Raw genomic sequence first — 22,239 nt, forward strand, 5'->3', positions numbered from 1 at the left:
TTTAAATGTCAAATTATTTAAAATTACGTAAAACAAAAAATTCATGGTCTCAGTTATAGTAGCCACATTTCAACTGTTCGATAGCCACATGTGGCCAGTGGCTACTGTTAGGGAAAGAGCAGCTTTGGATCTTCTCCTTTAGAATTTTGCTTGCACTTCTGGGGGCCGGGGAGCTCACGGACCTCATGAAGTTCATCCTTGCTTTATATCCTCCTTGGTTAAGAATTGTCCTTTTCACGTTTTATAAGCCAATTCACAGTGTGACAGTCTAGTTACTTTCCGTATGTTCACTGAACATTATTCACGTTTTCTTATGAATAAATTCCTCGGGTGTACCAAGCAACCCTATTGATTTGGATTTAGAAAAATAAACTGAAGATACAGTGGTTGAATCACTTTTGGCCGCTTTTATGTATCACTGTCTTCTGGTGTGATGACAGGGTTAACTTCTGTCTGTTAGGGTTACCGGTTTTCACCTTCCTGACAGGTAAACTTCTGGGTCTGCACTTTTCAGAGTATGTAAAGCTCTTTAAAAAAAAAACCGCAGGCAGTAACCGCTGAACTTGCATAGATAGAGATTTATCCAAAGTACCCTTCTATTTTTAGGCAGAGCAACTGCTTGCCAATTTAAATTTCTGGAGAGAAAAATGCACCCACTACAAAACGGACGCGCGGAGGGTTAGACCTTTGCCAGGTAGCGCTCAAAATCCGTTAAGACTACTCCCACCGAAACTCGGTAGCGCAGTTGTCTTTCCGCAGCTGCTTCAGCCAGCCCCAGCAAGCCCGAGCGCCCGGCACCGCCTCCGCTTTCCCCGCCCCGGCGCGGCGCGGCTGGGACTGGCCCAGAGGCGTGGCCGGGAGCGGAGGGGCGTGTCCCAGGCCGGGGGTGGGGCGAGGGAGAGCCAGGAGGCGGAAGTTCCCGCGGGCGGTGGGGACGGCGCCCACACCGCGAGTCACTTGTCAGCCCTTGTCTGAGGCGGAGGCAGCGCCGCGCCGCGCCGGACCCGAGGTGAGTGGCGGCCGGCCTGCGATGCGCCTCTCGGATCTCCGGTGGGAGAAGGCAAAGAACCGGCCGCTGTGCGCCGAGCGCGAGGAGGGAAGTCCGGTTGGGGACGAGGAGGGGGCGCTCCTCGGGCAGGGATGGCTCCTCAGGTGCTTTCTGGGCGCGGAGCGGCGGAGGTGGGAGAGCAGCTTGGGAAAAGGAGCGCCCGGAAAAGGGCAGCGCTGGAGTCCGCGTGAGGCCAGAGGGCGAGCCCTGGGGTCCCCGCAGCCCGGGCCGACCGGGACCAGCGTAGCGGAGACGGGGACGCGGGAGGGCGCCCGGAGGTGGCGAGGGCGGGCGAGGACGGGTTCCCGGGCACTGCCGCTCCCACCCACCCGGCTGCCGGCGTCGCCGGGCACCACCGTGGTGTCTGGGTGCCCCGTCCTGCGCCAGGCTCTTGGAGGGTAGGAAGCGGGACTCAAAGGAAAAGGCGCGTTAGTTTTTCTTTGCTCTCAGGCCACTGAGAAGCATTTATTTCTCCCCCAGATATTTACAGTTTTGTGTAACCTGTTTGGGGAAAACTTCTGCGCGTCCAGAAATAAAGCTCGTTTAAGAAACACATTTGTCATGGACACGAGATTTGTTAACACTTGAGTGCTTGGGGCTTTTGTAAGACTGTGCCTTCGGTGCGTTTAACAATAAGTGGAAAAAGGAAGGGCGTGTGGACAGGGCAGAGCTTGGAGAGAAAATTTGTGGCGGCGCTGGGCAGGGCAGATTTAGGGTGTGATCGCCAGATCCTATCCCAAGTCCTCCTTCCTGACGGGGAGGACGTCTGAACCCGCCTGCCACGGAAACGGCCCGTTCGGTAGCCTTATTTGGCAAACAAGGCTAGACGTGAATCCCTCCTGGAAAACTGTCCTGTCGGCTGCTTTCATCCTGTGCCTGTGGCGTTAGTTTTTCAGCTGTACCTACATTCTCTCTCCATTGCGGGGAAAGAGAATCTCAAGATATTTCTCTTTAATTTCAGGCCTTTTTTTGTCACTCCGTGTAGTTCATCTTGAGTTCTCCTTTCTCCCCTCTCACCCACTAATGAAGCTGAGATACAAGTGTGGGAAATACCAAGCTTCTTTCCCTAGTACTAGAGCAAAGACATTGTTTAGACTTTCCCTAAAAGAAAATCCATAACTATACAGAAATTCCAACCTTTTCTACGTGTTTGAAAGAGTATGCTGCTATTTCCTGCCTGCTTGGTATTTGAGGAAGGGCTTGGGCACTAATAACCAGATGGAGGAGTCTTGGAAAGGCCAATAAAAATATTGCCATTGCTTGGGGCAGAGACTGTTTTAAGGCAAATGAATTCCAAAGGAAGCTAGCAGAAGAAGAATCTAGAAATGAACGGACAGTGACTAGAAATGAAATGACACTGGTTTTGTAGTGTGGCTGTGACCTTGCCAGTGCTAGGAATTTTAATAACAAATGAGAGAAGTTAGGAAGGGAATCCCCAAGTAAGGGAAGTTGCATGTACATGGGTTGATAATCTAAATGAAATACATTTTCTTGTAGGGAAGAATGGGGCCAGAGGAAGTTGAGCCTAACTTTCATATTCTTCCCCAGACACAAGTTAAAGATTAATAAAGGAGGGCAGGCTGCCTGTGAAATATCAGTTGGCTTTACACGATTCTGATTTGTATTGTGTCAATATCAGGACAGTCCTTCTATTAGTTTTCTGAAAATCTTCTCCTTTTATAAAGCGGGAAAGCAATTGAATTATGTGTGGCTCGTTATTAGCTTCCCACTAGTAGTTTTTCACCTATATATACAGTTTGACTTCCGGCTTGGCCTTTGGATCTTTTTTAGTGCTCTGTGCCTATTACTTCAATACTGAAGTAATGTGTGACTGCCTTGTAGTTCAGTATACTACCACGCCAGTAGAAAAGCTCTTTCGGTTTCTGATACAATTTTCTGTAATTTTTATTTTCCCTGATATAATTTTTCTTTGAAAACCAGGCTTATTTGAATGTTTTGCCCCATTTTCCCTTTATGAGAAGAAGGAATGTTTGCTTTAAATATACCTATGGCTCAAATATCTACATCTGCAACTATGAATTTGGGGTGATGGGCTAGAAATTTTGAATGGGTTAAAACATATAGACAGGTAATATTAGGTGGTGATTTGGTTGAATAGCTTACATTTTCCAAGGAGGTATGTTTTTAATATTATAAAATTACATATCTGTTATGTTTTTAATATTTTTTAAAGAGAGAGAATTATTGTTTCTTAGTATTCCATTAAAACAAAAGAAAACTTCATTCCTCTCTCTCCTGCCATTATAACAACCAATAGGAAACTCGAAGTTTTTTTGTTTTTTAAAAATTATATGAAAGTACTACTAGGAGAGTCATCATATGCACACTTAACAGCAAAACAGACAAAAGAAAGCACCGAAGCACTGGTTCTTTTCTAAACTGCCAATTCCATTTGATTGCATTAAGGTTAACCCAGCTCTTCTGCCATATTTAGTCATAATCTTATTCACTGAGTGGCAAATGCTTACTCTCTGCTTGGTGAGGTGTGTGTATAAAACAAAAAGCAGGTTGTGACTAACATCACTGTACTAGAGTATTGCCTATCGTTGACTATCTGAAGGAAAAGTAGATATCACTTTAAGTGTGGAAAATACTATGTCCCCATAGGAGGAAATACAAGTTGTAGTTCGTGATTGGAGAGAATAGTTTTGTGCATTGAAAAACAGCTTCTCATTGTAAATTTAGTATTTGGAAAGCATGAATGGGAGCCTACTGATTTGCAGTCTCTTTCACATGTTAGAGTAACTTAGAATTTAAGTAAGTGCAGTTGAAAGACTTGTCAATTGCAGACAAAAGAATACATGAAGTGGAGGGAAGGAGAAAATCATTTTGAATTCAACCTGAAATAAAATCTTGCTACATTAGTGAAGTATTGTAAAGTACTTTGAGTTAAAGTTTGCATGCAAGAAGCCACAAAATTGGATTGTAGCAAGTTGTGAAACAGATTAAGTGTCTAGAAATGTATTCTGATACGGAATTTTTAGACCATGGAAATCGCCATGAGTGTAGAAAATTTATATAGTTCACAGATTGCTTTTCTTAAGCTGAAATTAATGAAGAACTTAATTGAGACTTATCTTCTATAGCCTCTCACCCCCCTCAAACAAAATACTAAACATAATTTATGTTCTAGGGTTTCAAGTAAACATTTTTGCTGATCATCTGATTTTCTTACACAGCATATTTCATTTTCTGTCATTGGACTTTGAGCCATTAGAACCATGAGCAACTACAGTGTGTCACTGGTTGGCCCAGCTCCTTGGGGTTTCCGGCTGCAAGGCGGCAAGGATTTCAACATGCCTCTGACAATCTCTAGTGTAAGTAAACTTTACAAATTTTATTATAGATGTTCATTCAGTGCTTAGTCCTCAGGCTGAGTTGTTTAATTCTCTGTTGACCTGTACTCTACTTATCATTGCTCCTGGGATTTGATCTTGGCAAATTTGATTATCTGTAATAAAGGATGAGGGGAGTAGATTTAGCAAGGAGAACTGATTTCAATTTAACTTCTTTTCTGTTTTCCCTCATGTTGTCAATAATAAAATGGAAAAAGCATTTAACTAGGAACAGACTGTACATTTTTGAACTGTCCCTAATTTGGGGAATTCTCTGAATCTTAGTTTTTTCATATATAATTTTCAAAGGTTGTGCTATGGGATTTTAATAATCTCTTTCAGTTCCAAAAGCTGTTTGTTAAAAACTGTTGATCAAAATTGAATAAAATGATTGTTTTGGAATTATTTCCTCAGCTCACTTTCTGGTGGAGGTGGTAGTCAACAGTAAGATGGCCAAAAGCTACTTATCCTTGAAGAGGAAATGAAGGGCGTGGAGCTCCAACTAGATAGCCTATGAATAATTGAGATTTGGCTTTTTACCTCATTATGGATTTAGTTTAAATGTATTCTGTGTATATATTTTAAGGATATGTTTCCATGATGATGATGATAGCACTGATGAGAGGAGTAATTACAGCTTCTATTTATTGAGACTTGACTAAATGTGAGGTACTGTTTCACTTTCATCACCAGTAGGTAATTATTACTATTATATAAGTTTCTAAAAGGTTTGCTTTTGCATATTCAAATAAATGTGAATTTCCATCTTCTTTTACTCAAATGGTAGCATATTATACGCACTGTTTTTTTTGAGACGGAGTTTGGCTCTTGTTGCCCAGGCTGGAGTGCAGTGGCACAATCTCGGCTTACCACAACCTCCACCTCCCAAGTTCAAGCGATTCTCCTGCCTCAGCCTCCCGAGTAGCTGGGATTACAGGCATGTGGCACCACGCCTGGCTAATTTTGTATTTTCAGTAGAGACCAGGTTTCCCTATGTTGGTCAAGCTGGTCTCGAACTCCTGACCTCAGGTGATCTGCCCACCTCGGCCTCCCAAAGTGCTAAGATTACAGGTGTGAGCCACCGGGCCTGGCCCACACTATTTTATACTTTGCTTTTTTTGCAACAATTTACCCTGAGATCATTCTCTATTAATATATAAGGAGGGATGTGTGTTTTTTAAAACAATTGTATAATTTTCTTTTATAGGGAAAGTGACATTTAACCAATCCCCTACTGAAGAGTATTTGTGTCATTTCCATGTTACTGTTACAGTGGTACAGTGAATACCAAATATAAGTACATACATATATATGTGAATATATGTATCTACTTCATTTTGAAAGGTTGTGCCAATTTACACTTTTGTGCAATGCATGAAAATACTATTTTTGTGCCAGTCTTACCAACAAACTTGGATATTTATCAAGTGCTGTGAATGCATCATCTCATTTAATTATCATACCAACATGCAAAATAGTCATATTATTCCCATTGTATATAACTGTGCTATGCGCTCACATGGCTGTATGGAAGAGCTGGCTTTTCAACAGTTATGCTGTGCTGCCTCTTTAATAATTCCCTTTACCATAAATTTAGTTAGTTGTTTCTTTAATCAGATATTTAGAAGATTGTCATTTTGGTTAATGATACATATGTATGTATAAATATATTTACACACACATACTCTGCATCTTGTATGTGTATCCAACTTCATTTTGAAAGATTAAAAGTAAGTTTGTAATGCCTAAATATCCTTATTAAAATACTGCAAATCCCATTTTACTAACGGAGTTTCCTTTGTTTCTTGGCTGTGGATTTTTTTAAAGTTATCTTTAATTTATCAATTTCTGCCTTGATTTCAGTTAATTAGATTTTATAAGGAAGTATATATATGTAATCCAGCCTGCAAGTTTTAACACCTTTCATGGTTAGATGAAATTTTAAATGTAAAGCATCCATGTGAAAATGTGTCATATGATTTATTACTGTTTGAGTGAGTTGGTATTTTATTTCTTCTACTGATGATCTATTATGGGAACAGGAGCAATCTTTGAGTATTCTTGGTTTTTATGTTTTGTTAGCATTTTATATTTTAAATATTCTACTTTAATTATCTAAAGAAAGTTATTATTTAGTTTAAATGCTTACTTTTTTGCTGAAGAAAAGTTCAGAAACAAATTGACACCTAAATGAGCCAAACTTAATTATCACTTTGTTATGTGGTAATAGAAATGCAAATAGAGTATGTATGAGAATTTTGTGGTACCGTGCCTTTAAAAAAGTTTCATGTGCTTCAGTTTCCTGGCAGACAGTTTGAGGTACTAGCTCCATGTTGTGATGCTGATACAACAGAACACTGTGTACATACATATGTGCCCTCCCCTGGCACAGAAGAAATGCTTTCCTTGTGTAGACAGAGTGCTAATTAAAGGATTTTGAACATACTGATTAAAAGAGACTATGGTAACAAAGCTGCTGAGTTATTTCTGTTCTCTTACAAAAGTCTCTGCCATCCACTGTGACCTTTTTGGGCCTTGTGCAGTGGGGCATGCAATTCATTCTGGACTGGAGAGGATTGGAAGGGGAGGGGGAGGAGAGAAGGGAATGTTGGCTCAATTGGGCTGCTAGGCTCTTGGCCTTTCATTGTAGTTATTTTTAACCCCTTGTGTGGTTTAAATATGCCTAGTAACATTGCCTAATAAAGGTTTGCGTTTAATAACTAATTTATATTGTGGTAAGATTGTTAATGTTATAAATTTTTAACTTACTCTCATCTTAATTAGTTCTTTGGTTATACTTTTTCTGCCTTAATTATGTAAAATTACTGGGATATTACTGGTCATCGGGTTCTTTAATTAATAGTATCAAGAAATAATTAAAACCTGAAAGCATGCTTAAACCATGTAATTTAATGATTCACTTACTTTAATAATGCATATGAAATTCTTAGCAAGGTCTGGCAGTCTCTCAATTATCTTTTATAATAATATTATAAGCTTTAAAAAGAAAACTATTTAGAAACTTGAAACATTAAATATTTAACCCCCATAGTTGTAGGGAACATAGCAATTACGGTTTTTTGGTTTTTTTTTTAAACTTATTGTCCACTGAAACTAAGAAAGGAAAAAAAAATCAGAAGTTTGTACTTAGCTGGGAATCTGCATCTTTAGAGTTCAAAACTATGCAATTTTTCTTCTGATTAGGTATTATTATGTTGAACTCCGAAGGGTCATTTACATTCCTTTATAACACTGGAGCTCTGGTGTATCGAATTGTGTTTTGAAATAAATAAGCCACTAGCAGGGACTTGAACATTGCGTTTTCTTTAGATTTTGTTGTATCAGCATGTGAATATGCTGAATACAACTTGTATCCTAAAGCATACAAGCTATAACATTTTCACATTGTACTCAAATTTCTTCATCATCTGTATTGTATGAATTTTGTATACTGTTTTGTTGGTGGATTTCTAAGATAAGATTGCCAGTTCCTGCTAGCTTTTTAAAAAGATCCTCAGGTTGCTGTAGCTGGATGATCACATGTCATTTAATTTCCGATCCTTAAAATGGAGTGCCAGCTACCTAAGTTTGCAGGCTGTCTTTTTATGACCCTGTATTTATGGAATTGCCCTGAAATCATGGAATGTGAGGATGGGTTTCGTTGTAGCAGTGTGGGTTTGTTGGTTTTTGCCAGTATATTTTATAACAAGAAATAGGAGATTTGTTGGCTATATTTTGGCCAGTTGATACTCTTCATGATGGAATTATAAGAAAGATTATATATTTGTGAGTAACATCTTTTAAGTTGTTATATCCTAAAGTTGAAATACTCTGCTGTGTGTTACTTTCTCATTATGTTTGGGCTCTTTTCTTCACTGTCAATATTTGGATTACCTGAAGATGATCTCCCAATTCTCTGTAAACATATTTTAGATGTTTCTTTAAGAGATAAGAATTAGGTCAAACTTTTTAACATCTAAATAACAATGACTTTGATTCTCAAGAGTTAGGGGAGGATAAATTGTTATAAGCTTGGACAAAATTCTAGTTGGATTTGAAAAGCAGAAGAAACTTATCATTGCTTGGATTATGGAGCCCTGTTTGGGAGTCTAACACAGAAGAGAGAAAGACAGAATTGTGAAACACTTTGCTATGAATTCATTGATTCAGTAGTTATAGTAATACTTCCTAGAAGCCACTGAAGAAGATACAAAGTGGGGAGTACAAGGGTGGATGGAAAAGAAATAAGCACGGTGCTATAGAACTAGACAGTGTCGTAAGACCTGTCACAAGTCAATATTCTATGAAATGACAGATTCTGATAAGTGTTTCTCAGTTTCAGTGGGTGTAAATCTTTTGTTTGTGGGGGTTGGTTTCCTTTAGGAGAAGTTAATTGAACTGATCCTCAAAGGATGAAATTTAAACACCTCAGAGTCAGCATTTCTCCTAGTTGTCCAGTGCATAGTGAAGATGAAGACTTTCCTTGCCATTGCTTGACTCCAAGTAAAGCTGCGAATGTAGTTGAGCGATTCTCCAGACCTGCCAGCTGCAGAGTTTCCCTCCTACAGGAAGACAGAAAGACTTTCGGTTCTCTCAAGCTGAAATAAGAGAGCCATCCTACCTTGAATAAATGGGCCCATTGTTAATTTTAAGCTCTTGAGTATTTTCTTTTATATTCCCTCCCAGCTACCCTGTCATTATGCCAAGTTAGAAAATTAATTTAGTTTGTATAACTATATGATGTATATTTCACGTGTGTGTTCACTCTGCTTTAAAAATATTAATTACCTTTTGTGTGAGGTTCAGAGACCTGTCTTTTCCCATGTGGCAGTTTCATATGTTTTGTGGTCACAAATGTCAAGAATCTCAATGTAATTCTGGATAAATTTTTCTGCTCTATGATTTGTAAAGAAATGAAAATCTTATATTTTTAATTGAAAATTAGTAGTTTTAGAAAAAAAGGCGCTTATTTGATTTTAGTAAACGTTGGGCATTTTGAAAAGTTATTCAGAGGAATGTTACTGGTAGGCAGGACTTTTGTATCTGATGGAGGAAACCGCTGTAGGGTTTGGATAAAATAAGACTAGCAGGCTGGGCGCAGTGGCTCACTCCTGTAATCTCAGCATTTTGGGAGGACAAGGTGGGAGGATCATTTGATACCAAGAGTTCAAGGTTACAGTGGGCTGTAGTCATGCCCCTGTACTCCAGTCTGTGTCACAGAACCAGACCCTGTCTCAAAAAAAAGGAAAAAAAAAAAAAAAGGTAAGAATAGCACTTTAGACCTTGGGAAAGAACGTTTTCATATAACCTATTCATCTACTCATGAGTTAGGTATATCTACCTACTTAAACTAAGAATAGATAGATAATAGATAATGTACAGCTGTATATTGGAATGACCTGGATTTAAATCTTAGCTGGAAAATCAGTTCATTGATTTGAGCTTCTGATTTTCTTTGATGTACGGGAAATGCTTTGTAAATTAAAAAGTATTATACAGGTAGATGTGATTATTATTAATAATTTGGAGCCTATGAGCTTTCAATTTTTTTTAGAACTTCTGAGGCAAAGAGCTTTTCTTTATGATAGTTGTTAGTCACACTACATGTGAATACGCAGTTGAACAGTGGTCTTTGTCTGTGACATCCCATTACCAGTAGTTCTTACCCAGATTCTCATACACCACAGGACCAGTTATGTCTTTTTCCCCCAGTTACAGCTGTATTGAGGACAAATCAGTTATGATTTAGTTATTTCTAGAAGCAAACGTTGCTTTAGACAAAAAAGGAGTTATTACTTCAGCATCTTATGAGAGAGAATTATGTTTCAGCTCTGGCAGATGAGACTCTAGGCCTTTATTTCAGTATCTGAGATGCAAAAAATATTGAGTATGTGACATAAAATTTGACAAAACTAGATATTAGCATGTGAAATAACAATATGTGGATCTATTTGCAAATAAATGACCTAATGGGAATTAAAAGAGAAAACATTAAGTAACTAAAGAGCAGTGACCATGGTATCTACTGATTCTTTAGGTATTCTATGTGTTGGGCCACTATATGGTCTTGTTGAGAAGGCAGGTTTGGTTCCTTAATTAACAAAGAGGGAAAAATCACTTTTCTAGCCTACTTTGTTTTTATTAAGAGGTTTTTTTTTTTAAAGGTAATAAACTAAGAATGGACAAAGCAGAGAATATTGAATGAGTATTCCCTTATTCCTTCACCTTCTTTCTTATTTTTTTCTTTCCTGTTGTTTAAGTATAGTTATCTTCCCTTCTGTAAATACTCAGATTTCTTTTATAGCTGATGTTGTTGTCACCCATTTTTTATGACTATTACTAGAACAAAGTTCACCAACCTTGTTGACATTTAGTAACTGGGCTCCCAACTGGGCTAAGCAGTTGTAGTAAATGTCTCTAATAGGTGTAAATAGAGGAGAGTAAAATGAACTGGAAATGTTAATAGGAGGGAATAAGAAAGAAAAAGTTCGATGAGAGAAGAAAATAAAGAGGACCTTTTAAAAGGCTGCAGTGTGTCACCCAGGCCGGAGTGCAGTGGCACGATCTCAGCTCACTGCAACCTCCAACTCCTGGGTTCAAGCAGTTCTCTGCCTCAGCCTCTTGAGTAGCTGGGATTACAGGCATTCGCCACCATGCCCAGCTAATTTTTTTGTATTTTTAGTAGAGACGGGGTTTCACCATGTTGGCCAGGCTAGTCTTGAACTCCTGACCTTTGATGCACCCACCTCAGCCTCCCAAAGTGCTGGGATTACAGGTGTGAGCCACCGCACCCGGCTTAATTTTCTTTAGGTAAGACATTCATATGGTTCAAAATTCAAAAGATACACGAGCATATAGGGGGAAATGTCTCCTGGTGTCCTGCTGTTCATTTCCTCTTCCTGGAAGCCACTTGTGTTAGTAGTATACTTCCAGAGATAATGTATATAGGTATATCTCCTCTCCACCCTCCTTTTAACACAAATAGTATGCTTAATAGAAATACTTATTTTTTTGGCATTTTGTTCACTTAACCCAACATCAGTAAATATATCTTCATTCCTTTTTTACCGCTACACTGTGTTTGGATTTGTCATAATTTTTTAAATCAGTTCCTATTGATAGACAATTAGATTTTTTCTAGTCTTGTGCTTTTACTGCCACTGCAGTGTAAGTTTTGCCCATATATGTATATGTATATAAGTGTAGACATTTAGATTTTTTTCTAGTCTTTTTGCTTTTACTGACATTGAATTTAAGTTTTGCCTATATATGTGTGTATATATTTGTATATTTGTCACATAAATTCCTAGAAATGGAATTGATGAGTCAGAGGGTGTATGCATTTGTAATTTTGACTGATATTGCCATCTTTATAGAGACACTCCTACTCACAATATGAGGATGCCTATTTCCCCATACCTATGCTAGCCTGAGTTTCAACAGACCTTGATCATTTCCAATCAGATCGGCCAGTTTCCACCTGTCTTCTTTTTACAAGGCTCAGTCACAAGTATTTTACAAAGGATTTTCTGTGTTTTCAAGTGGTTTGTTTTCCGTTTTGCAAGATAATCTAGGAAATAAAAACATGCTGCTCTTCTTTAAATGATACCATTAATTTCTTAAAGATGCCATTTTCTGAATTCTTTCATCCAGAGCTTTTATTAGTAATTATCTCTATCATTTGTTTCCCATTTCTAAACTAACTTCCTCTCTATCTTAACCTGTTACTCCCAGTTGCATGGCAAAAGATTTTGTGTTTTTGGCACAGTGCCCCGTCATAGACTTTTTGGAAAATTAAGCAAATCACATTTAATAGATTCAAAGTTGTTAACTTTGGAATCTGCTCAGTAGGCTGATATACAATTGACCCTTGAACAAAACAGGGTTTAGGGGCACCAACCCCCTGTGCAGTCAAAAATCCATGTATAACTTTTGACTCCCCCAAAACTTAGCTACTGATGGCCTACTGTTGACCAGAAGCCTTACCCATAGTATAAACAATTGATTAATGCATATTTTGTATGTTATAATGTTAAATACTGTATTCTTAGAATAAAATAAGCTAGAGAAAACATTATTTAAAAATCATAAGGAAGAGAAAATATATTTACTGTTCATTAAGTGGAAGGGAGTCATCGTAAAGGACTTCATTCTTGTCATCTTCACTTTGAGTAGGCTGAGAAAGAGGAGGAAGAGGAAGGTTGGTCTTGCTGTCTCAGGGTGTGGCAGAGGTAGAATAGGTGGAGGTGGAAGGGAAGCAGGAGAAAGCAGGAGAGTTGGGCACACTTAGTGTAACTTTTATTGAAAAAAATCTGCCTGTAAGTAGCCCCGTGCAGTTCAAACCTGTGTTGTTCAAGGGTCAACTGCGTGGTTTTGAATTCTAGTCTTTAGCTCCTTTTATATGATGTGACAAGGAGACTAACCATTATGAGGTGTTCACTATGGTCTGAGGAATGGCAAATTTCACCCTTTATGAGACTCAGTGTGTTTTTATTATCAATCTTTATTAGCTAATGGAAGTTAACTGAAATCAGGTAGGTTTATAGAGTGTTCTGTAGCATGGTGAGTCAGGCATTGTGAAGGTATACTAATGCGTGGCACAAGGTAGTTACTCATTTTAGCCTAGTGTGAGCAGCAGAGTGTATGTGTTGGTAACTATAGTAACAAAAAGAGTAAGGATGCCAGGGATGTTTATATTTTTTGTGGTACAGATGAGGGAAGGAGGAATTTCTCTTTAGTGTGTTGCTGTAAATGTTAAATATGATGAGAAGAGTTTTGAATTAGAGAAGAATTTGCAACACTTGTTATTTGGATTCTGTGAATTGTTAAACATTTTTTTCCTCAAGGTCCAGAGATTGATTTAACAATGGCCACTGTACTTCATGATAATTGTCCTGGTTAAATTTTAATTGAAGAAAAGAGAAAGTAGTTATTGTAATGACATTAACAATTCAATGCTGTTTACCATTGATTGGATCAGGGATTTAAGTGTTGTGATTCAGTTCCATTGAGACCTAATTAACAGCCCAGTATTTTTCAAATGATTTCTGGGATATTAACTTTTGGAAGTGGTAGAATTAAGAGATTTAGTAAGGTTGTGTAACACTAGCCAGAGCAGACTATGTTTGTTCTGAAAGTATGTTTGTTCTGAAAGTATTTTTCTTCTGAGAAAACGTTGCTGGAGGACAAATGTCTTTTAGAAAACAAATGTTTTGTCCCTTAACTAGGACCCCTTAGAAATGTTCTGGAGAAAGAAATTATATCTAACTAGATAGCTGTCGTGGTACACATGTAATTTCCATGATTTTGGTCATTCCTTTGAAGTGTCTTTATGCTACTCATTTGCAAATATCCTGCAAATGGTTGTTTTGATCTTTTTAGGGTAGACGTTTCTGTTTTGTTTATATGTACCTCTGTCTATTCTGGAAGATTCTGGTTATTTGGTGTCCAGTTCTCTGAGTGATTCTTTGCTATTTTAGCAGACAAAAGTGTTTCCAAAATTCATGAATGGCTTATCCTCCTTCAGGCTGGTTCCTTATCCTCAGGCTGGCATCTTGACTAGGCAATAATTTTAGAAACTTATATTTAATATATTACTGCCTTATTTAAGAACTGTATGAGCTTCCCATTATCTTTTGAATTATTACTTAATTTCTCTGGTTGGTTTTCAAGTTGCATATAAATGGGCCCGTTTAATATAACTTGAGTTTATAGTCCAAAATGCCAATTTTGAACCCTGAAGTCCTTAGTCTTTTTATTCTTTTTGCATACTAGTTTTGTTTATTCTTATCATCCCTAAAGCCCTATCTCTTCCTCAAGGAACATTCATGTATTCTTTGCTCTCTGAAATGTTTGACTATTCCAGTTCAATTCGGTCTCCTTTCTTTCCTGTATTAAATAATAATGATAATAATGAAAATATGCTAACGTTTATTGAGCCCTTGTTACTGTTTGGGTCCTGTTCCAGATGTTTTATACATGTTCGATTATTTAATTCTCATAACAGCCCCATGGGGAAGTGTGATTTTTTTAAATTTTATTTTTGTTTTATTTTTTTGAGATGGAGTCTCGCTCTGTTACCCAGGCTGTAGTGCAGTGGCATGATCTCGGCTCACTATAACCTCCACATCCCAGTTTCAAGCGGTTCTCCTGCCTCAGCCTCCTGAGTAGCTGGGACTACAGGCGTGTGCCACCACACCTGGCTAATTTTTGTATTATTATTTTTTTTAATAGAGACGGGGTTTCACCATGTTGGCCGGGCTGGTCTCAAACTCCTGACTCCCGCCTCAGCTTATCAAAATGCTGGTGGGATTACAGGCATGAGCCACCTTGCCCAGCCAGGAAGTATGATTTTAAATCTCTGATTTAGAGATGAAGAAACTGAGGAGCAGAGAGGTTAAGTAACATGCCCAAAGTTACACAGCTAATAGTTGGTTAGGCTCAGGATTTGAAACCAGCCAAACTGAGTAGTAATAATATGTTTGTACCTATTATGCTTATTTCCGAGGAATAGATGACAGCTTTCACTAGGGATAGCCAAATTTGTGTGTGTGTGTGTGTGTCTGTTTCTTTTTTTTTTCCCTTTGTTTTTGAGACAGGGTCTTGCTCTGTAGCATGGGCTGGAGTGCAGTGGCACTATCACAGCTCACTACATCCTTGACCTTCTGGGTTCAAGTGATCCTCCTACCTCTACCTCAGCCTCCCAAGTAGCTGGGACTGCAGGTGCATGCCACCATGCCTGGCTAATTTTTTAATTTTCTGTAGAAACAGGGTCTCATTACGTTGCCCAGGCTGGTCTGTAACTCCTGACCTCATGTGATCCTCCCTTCTCAGCCTCCCAAAGTGTTGGTATTATAGGCCTGAGCCACTGGGCCAGGTCTGTGTGTTTCTTAACCAGAGAATAGATCCTAGAGAATCAAAAACTTGTATGTATGGGAGTAACTGAGATTATTAACAAAAAAATATATAACTGGTTTCCAGACTGACTAGTAGTCAGAATCATCAGTGAGACTTTAAAAGTGTGGATCCAAGGACTTTGACACAGACTTTGAATTTAGGATATTTACGGATTCATTAGATTCCACATTTTTAACATGCTTTCTAGATATTTCACCTGCACCAGTTGGCTTCCATTTTGTATACTTTTGTTTGGGAACCATATGTAGCTTTGCTTTTGTAAAAGCAAACAAAAAAAATTTATTATAGAGCTTTTGTTACTTAGATCATTTCAGCAAAATGTTAAGGGTAAGTTACTTGGAATTTGAACTGGAGTTGACTAAATAATGTGACAGATCTGCTTTTCTCCAACTGCCAGCCTCTTCCTGGTTTTTCAGAGTTCAGTCACCATAGGTCAAGTCTTTTATAGAAGTAAATGGCAGTTTTAATAATATATGATGTCAGGTATTAGTTACGTTCGTGATGCTATAAACACCTTTATGACAAATGAAAGATTTGGAGGACTTTGAAATTGGCATGCTATTTATAATATTTTAATGCTTTAACAGTTAATACGGAATGTTAGATTTACCAAAGACTTACAGAGAAATCCTTGGCTATACTAGGTTTTGTTTTACACCTCATGATAAAGTGGTTATATTAAAGTTAAACAAGTTATAGTCTTTTAAGGCCATGGCCATAGAGATCAATTCAAATATTTGGACTCCATGTTAGATTTCACAGCAGTATAGTTTAAGTATAATTAATACTTCATGTATTTTGTTAGATCATGAGCCTCTCTTATCACTCAAGAAGACCCCCGAGTCTTATTTATTCAAGATTACTTTAGAATTCCCAGTACATGTTCAGTAACTATTGATTAATGATCACCGTGGTAATAGAGAACGAATGGGAAGCTGGGTTGCAGTTGCAATCAGGTTTCTTCTAGATTTGTTAATGTACCTGATTGATAGAATTAACTGATGAAAGTTTTTTTTTTTTTTTTTTTTTTTTTTGAGGTGGAGTCTCGCTATGTTGCCCAGGCTGGAGTGTGGTGGCATAATCTCAGCTCACTGCAACCTCTGCCTCCTGGGTTCAAGCAATTCTCTGCCTCAGCCTACCGAGTAGCTGGGATTACAGGCACCCACCACCACGCCTGGCTAATTTTTGTATTTTTAGTAGAGACAGGGTTTCATCATCTTGGCCAGGCTGGTCTTGAACTCCTGACCTCGTGATCCACCCGCTTCAGCCTCCCAAAGTGCTGGGATTACAGACATGAGCCACCGCGCCCGGCCTGATGAAACATTTTAATGAAACATTTTGGTTTTCCTTATTTTCAGTCCTAATCAGGATTTAAGTTTCTAGGTAGTACCCTAGAGGTTACATTATGTGATAGACCCTTAATTCCCAAGGTGGTCTTCCCATGTGTCAGCCAGGATTTGTTTTTTGTCTTTCTTACCCAACAGTTCTACTTCTTTTCTTTAGTGCCCTGCACAACAAACATGCATGTTTGCACATTACAGCCTTTCAAACGGGAATGAGTTATATTTCCCTTTGAGTCTTGTGGATATTCTGTAAGAAGCCATTTCTTCAAATGTTTCTCTCATGACAGCTACCCTATCTTCACATCCCTTAGCATTTACCTTTAAAAGTAGTTTAGGTTTTAATTGTCTCTTTAAGTTAACTCTTAGAACTGAACCTAATACCTAGATATGTTAAGACAAATGCAAAGTTTTAGTTATGAAGTAAGGAAACTGATTTTTGTATGACTCGATAGTGGGATTTAGAAGCTGTTCTGAGCAGTGGGCTTGATGGAACTTTCACTTTTTTCCCTCTGTGCACTTTTTTTTTTTGGTGATGGGGTCTTGCTCTGTCACTCAGGCTGGAGTACAGTGGCGCAATCAGAGCTCCATGCAGCCTTGAACTCCTGGTCTCAAGTGATCCTACTGCCTTAGCCTCCCAAGTAGCTGTAACTACAGATATGTGCCACTGTGCCCAGCTAATGTTTTACATTTTTTGTAGAGATGAGCTCTCGCTTTGTTGCCCAGGCTGGTCTCAAACACGTGGGCTCAAGTGATCCTCTGGGATTACAGGAATGAACCACGGTGCCTGGCATCTGTGCACTTTTGTACTGCTTGAAATTTTTACAATTTCTATGTCTTCTGTTTAAGAGAAGACATAAAAAGAGAAAGAAAACTAAACCTAGTCTGTGCTCTGTACGTGTGCATATTTAGGCTTATCTGGACAGAATATGGAGATTAGGAGAGCCTAAGAGAAGCAGATGTTTTTGTTTGTTTTGTTTTTAGGTGTATATGTCTGTGTGGTGTGTGTTTGGATGAGAAATCAAAGACTGATGAGAATAAATTTAGGAAAAACATAATTGAGGTGTAGTCAAACTTAGTCCTTGTAGATTTTATTGTTACTACTTACTATCTTTTAGGAGAAGTGGGTAAATTTTCAGTATGGCAGGTTATGTCCTGTTGGTATGGTTTTCTGAATGACACATGTCAGAGCCATAAGAAGAGGTGTGAGTCAACACATATTTACTGATCTCTTACCATGTTCTGGGCCTTGGATATAGAGTGTGCTTTTCCATTTTCTGACAAAGACCGCGTGGCACATGATATGAAATGTAGGAAGGAGATTGGACATAGGAGAGGACATAAATGTCATCAGATCTAGGAAAGGAAAAGATGAGCGTTGATCACATAGCCTATGTCAGGGTTGCAAGGAACTTCTAGACTAGGATTTATAGAACCCATGGGGCAGACACAAAAGTATTAGTGGCAGACAGAATCATTTATTCTGTATCTTTATTGAGTGCCAGCTATGTGCTCTGTACTGTTGTACGCACTGAAAATACAGTGATAAACAAAACAAAGTTATGTACCTTATAGTCTAGTAAGGGGGAATGGTAACTCACACACACACACACAAAAAAAAACAAAAAAACAAACAAACAAAAAAACATAAGCAATGTAATTTAATAAGGTGATGTGCCAGAGAGTAACTGGAGGAAAGGGATGGGTGTTTAGGGATAAGAGTTTCATTTTAGATTGGGCAGTCAATACAGGCCCTCTGAGGAGGCAGCATTGACCTAAGAGTGAGAACTAATCATGCGAAGAGCTGGGAAAACACATTGCAGGCACAGAGATTAGCAAGTGCAGGGGCCTTGAGACAGGAAAGAGCTGAATGTGTTTAAGAAATAGAAAGGAGGCTAGTGTGGCAGGAATGCTGTGAGCAAGGAGGAAAGTGGAGTGAGAATAGGGAGTATGTCCAGTGCCAGGATGAGAGAGAAAGAGGTTCCTGGTAATGAGGAGGATAACATTGGAGGCCATGGTGGGACAACAACTGGGGATTTTAGAAGGATTTTGATTCCTCTGGATTAGAGCTGAGCTAGAGAGAGTGGATTACTATTATGGTGATCTTACCATATCTCCAGGCTGGTATGTTTCATAAATTGCTTTTGATAGAAATTCCAGGGCAAGAATTTAAAATTTTTTTTGAGCAAAGGAATAACTGTATAGCCTTCTGAGGTGACTATTTGGAAGTGAAACACTCATTTAAATATATGTTTGTCTTGAAAATTTTTAGTTATAGTTCTAACACATACATGATTTTTTTTCATTATTTGCACACTGATTACATTTTTCCTATTTTGCATTCTTTTTATATATATATATATATATATATATATTTTTTTTTTTTTTTTTTGAGACAGAGTCTCACTCTGTCGCCCAGGCTAGAGTGCAGTGGCATGATCTTGGCTCACTGCAACCTCCGCCTCTCGGGTTCAAGCAATTGTCCTGCCTCAGCCTCCCAAGTAGCCGGGACTACAGGCACATGTCACCACGCCCGGCTAATTTTTTGTATTTTTAGTAGAGACAGGGTTTCACCATGTTAGCCAGGATGGTCTTGATCTCCTGACCTCGTGATCTGCCTGCCTCGGCCTCCCAAAGTGCTGGGATTACATGCATGAGCCACTGTGCCTGGCCTAAATTTTGTTATTTTTATTGTTAGATGCAGCTTGTCTCCCATATGGCTTCTGTTTTCATTTCCTTATGATGTTATGACCTTTTCTACTTTAATAAAGAAATGTTGCATACACATTCAGGAGTTGTTTACAAATTATGCTGGTAACACATTTATTAGAATTTGCCTCAAAGACAAAGTGAGTGTTAGGATGTTTATTCTAGGTCAGATCTGTTGAGCTGAAAAAATTTTTACAGTATATCTATTTTTAAAAAGAATATTTAGCCAATTGGTTGGTTAATATACTCAATGCCAAGAGTTACATTTTATGATCCTTTTATTATTTCTAGTGGAGGGTGTGTATAAGTTTTAATATGTTTTTCATTTCTGAACTTTCAGAGAGCACTTGATTAGAGTTAATGTCTAGTTTCAGTAAATTCAGATTTTCAGCCTTAAACATTGTAATTGACAAAAATGTCATCAATATAATATAGCTCTAGGTCCTCAGTAGTAGATAATAATGTCTACATTATGAAGTAGTAAATTATGTAACTTCATACTTCATATTTGTATTGGTCCGTTCTCACACTGCTAATAACATATCCAAGAGTGGGTAATTTATAAAGGAAAGAGGTTTTTTAGTTGATTCACAGTTCCACATGGCTGGGGAGGCCTCACAATCATGGTGGAAGCAAAGGAGGAGCAAAGTCACATCTTACATGGCGACAGTCAAGAGAAGAGATCATGTGCAGGGGAACTCCCCTTTATAAACCCATCAGATTTCGTGAGACTTATTCACTGTCACGAGAGCAGCATGGCAAAGACCCGCCCCCGTCATTCAGTTACCTCCCACAGGGTCCCTCCTATGACATGTGGGAATTATGGGAGCTACAATTTGAGATGTGGGTGGGAACACAGCCAAACCATATCAGTATTCAAGATCAGCTTTTTATAATTTCAGGGTAGCAAGTTTTTCTGTGAGTTTTGGGGTATAGTTGCAAAATACTACTTTAAAACCAACTTACAAATTACCTGTTATATCAAATATGATAACATAATACACCATAAAGTCTACTTGAGAGATAGTTTTGTAAAAGATTTTATCTTAGATTTAAAGTAATCTAATAGTACTTAAATTTCTAGCCTTAAAAAAAAAAACGTCAGTTAACCATGATTATATAGTGATGAATGGTCAAATATCTGTAAACATTATATTATCAAAACTAATATATTAGTACTGTATTTTTATTGCTTTTTTCATAGCAGTCTTTTAGGATTTATATTTTCTCCCAACATAGTACTTTAGAATTACATTTTTAGTGAACTATATTCTACATGCTGTTGATTGTAGTTATTACAAGTGCCAGCCCTGGAACAGAATGCCTGTGTGTGGATTGTGGCTCTGTAATTTATCAGCTGTAATTTACCATTGGTCGAATTATTGAACAGTGCCCCAAGTTCTTTACCTGTCAAATAAGGGTAAAAATATTTGCACCATAGGACTGTTGAGAAAATTAAATAAATTAACACTTGTAAGGTTTTTAGAAGTGCCTGTTACGCAGTAAGTATTCAGTTAAGGTTACCTAATAACAATGTAAGTTACCTTATAAGTATTTATACTTACAAAGACCTTATAAGTATTTGTACTTACAAAGACCTTATAAGTATTTGTACTTACAAAGACCTTATAAGTATTTGTACTTACAAAGACCTTATAAGTATTTGTACTTACAAAGACCTTATAAGTATTTGTACTTACAAAGACCTTATAAGTATTTGTACTTACAAAGACCTTATAAATATTTGTACTAATAAAGACCTTATAAGTATTTACTAGTAATAGGGAGTTGAAACAGTTTTGAAACTATTATTGAAATAATATTTCTAGATGCCTCACTTCTTAGATAATATCTTCAAAATTCAATTCTGCTTTTCTTTTTTGAAGGTTTTTATGTAGGATTTTCTAGAAGCAATTTTTTTAATACACACACACACACCCTGTAGTTTGGATTGAATTACTTATGAAGTCTCTTCTTTATAGTCAGTACATAGTAAATATTTGTTGAATGAGTGGTCCATTTCCTTCTTCCATCTGTCATGGTCTGGCATAAACTCTCCAAGAGATTTGAAGGGAGAGTTGGCACCAGTAGTACCTCCAATTAGACATTCTTTCCACAGTGATTGCCATTCAGTGTAGTTTTGTTTTGTTTTGTTTTAGATTCTTTTAAAGTAGCATGATACACAATATTGCTGGTGATAGGCAGTTGCTCTAGGGAACAGTTTTCTTCTGCAGTGAAGGATGAATTCACAAGAGAGAATATGTAAGTGGAATGAATGTAGACTAGATGAACTAAGCAATGTACCTGCCTTTTGCACTGTTGCTTTCTAGGTGTTTTTGCAACATCAGCTGCCTCTGGGTAGAGGTCACCATGCTCCTTATCTTGCCATCCTGCAGCCCTGGTGGTGGCCAGCTAGACTAGGATGAGTGCCTCCCTAAATGCATCATTTATAGATAAAGTTGGGAGATTTATATGTTGTCACACTAGTTACAACCTCTGTGAATTTTATGAAATAAATTACAAAATTTAGCAAATCTGAACTTCAGTCATATAAATGTAAATTATTATTGCTCACTCCATTGATTTATTTACTCATTCCACAAATATTTATTGAACATTTATTATATGCAGGACATTGTCCTAGGAACTAACGATACAGCAGTGAATAAAAGAAAGTCTGTACCCTCTCAAATCTTGTTTTAAGGAGGTGAAGAAGAGACAATAAACAAAAATAAATGGTGATAAAATGGTATGGAGCAAAACAAAGAGGTATAGGGAAAGAGTGGCAGTTGCATGGGGCTTACATAATTTGTAGAAGGTGAGCAAATAAGACCTCACAGATAAGGTGACATTTGAGCAGAGATCTGGA

General features: G+C 37.9%; 1 protein-coding gene across 3 annotated transcripts in view; it reads left to right on the forward strand.

Moving 5' to 3' along the window:
• Positions 1-844: 844 nt before the first annotated feature.
• The window catches only part of PDLIM5 (PDZ and LIM domain 5), a 215,723-nt gene continuing 194,328 nt past the window's right edge, over positions 845-22,239 (forward strand). For 2 of the 3 annotated variants that reach the window (XM_009240198.4, XM_009240200.4), the window contains exons 1-2: positions 876-1,009; positions 4,249-4,386. In XM_009240198.4, coding sequence (XP_009238473.2) covers positions 4,291-4,386 — 96 coding nt within the window. In that variant the 5' untranslated portion in view covers positions 876-1,009; positions 4,249-4,290. Of the gene's footprint in view, positions 1,010-4,248; positions 4,387-22,239 lie in introns of all 3 variants that reach the window. The other variant, XM_002814977.6, reaches the window with a different exon arrangement.

This window comes from Pongo abelii, chromosome 3 (genome assembly GCF_028885655.2).
Source record: "Pongo abelii isolate AG06213 chromosome 3, NHGRI_mPonAbe1-v2.0_pri, whole genome shotgun sequence".
NCBI classification, from domain to species: Eukaryota; Metazoa; Chordata; class Mammalia; order Primates; family Hominidae; genus Pongo; species Pongo abelii.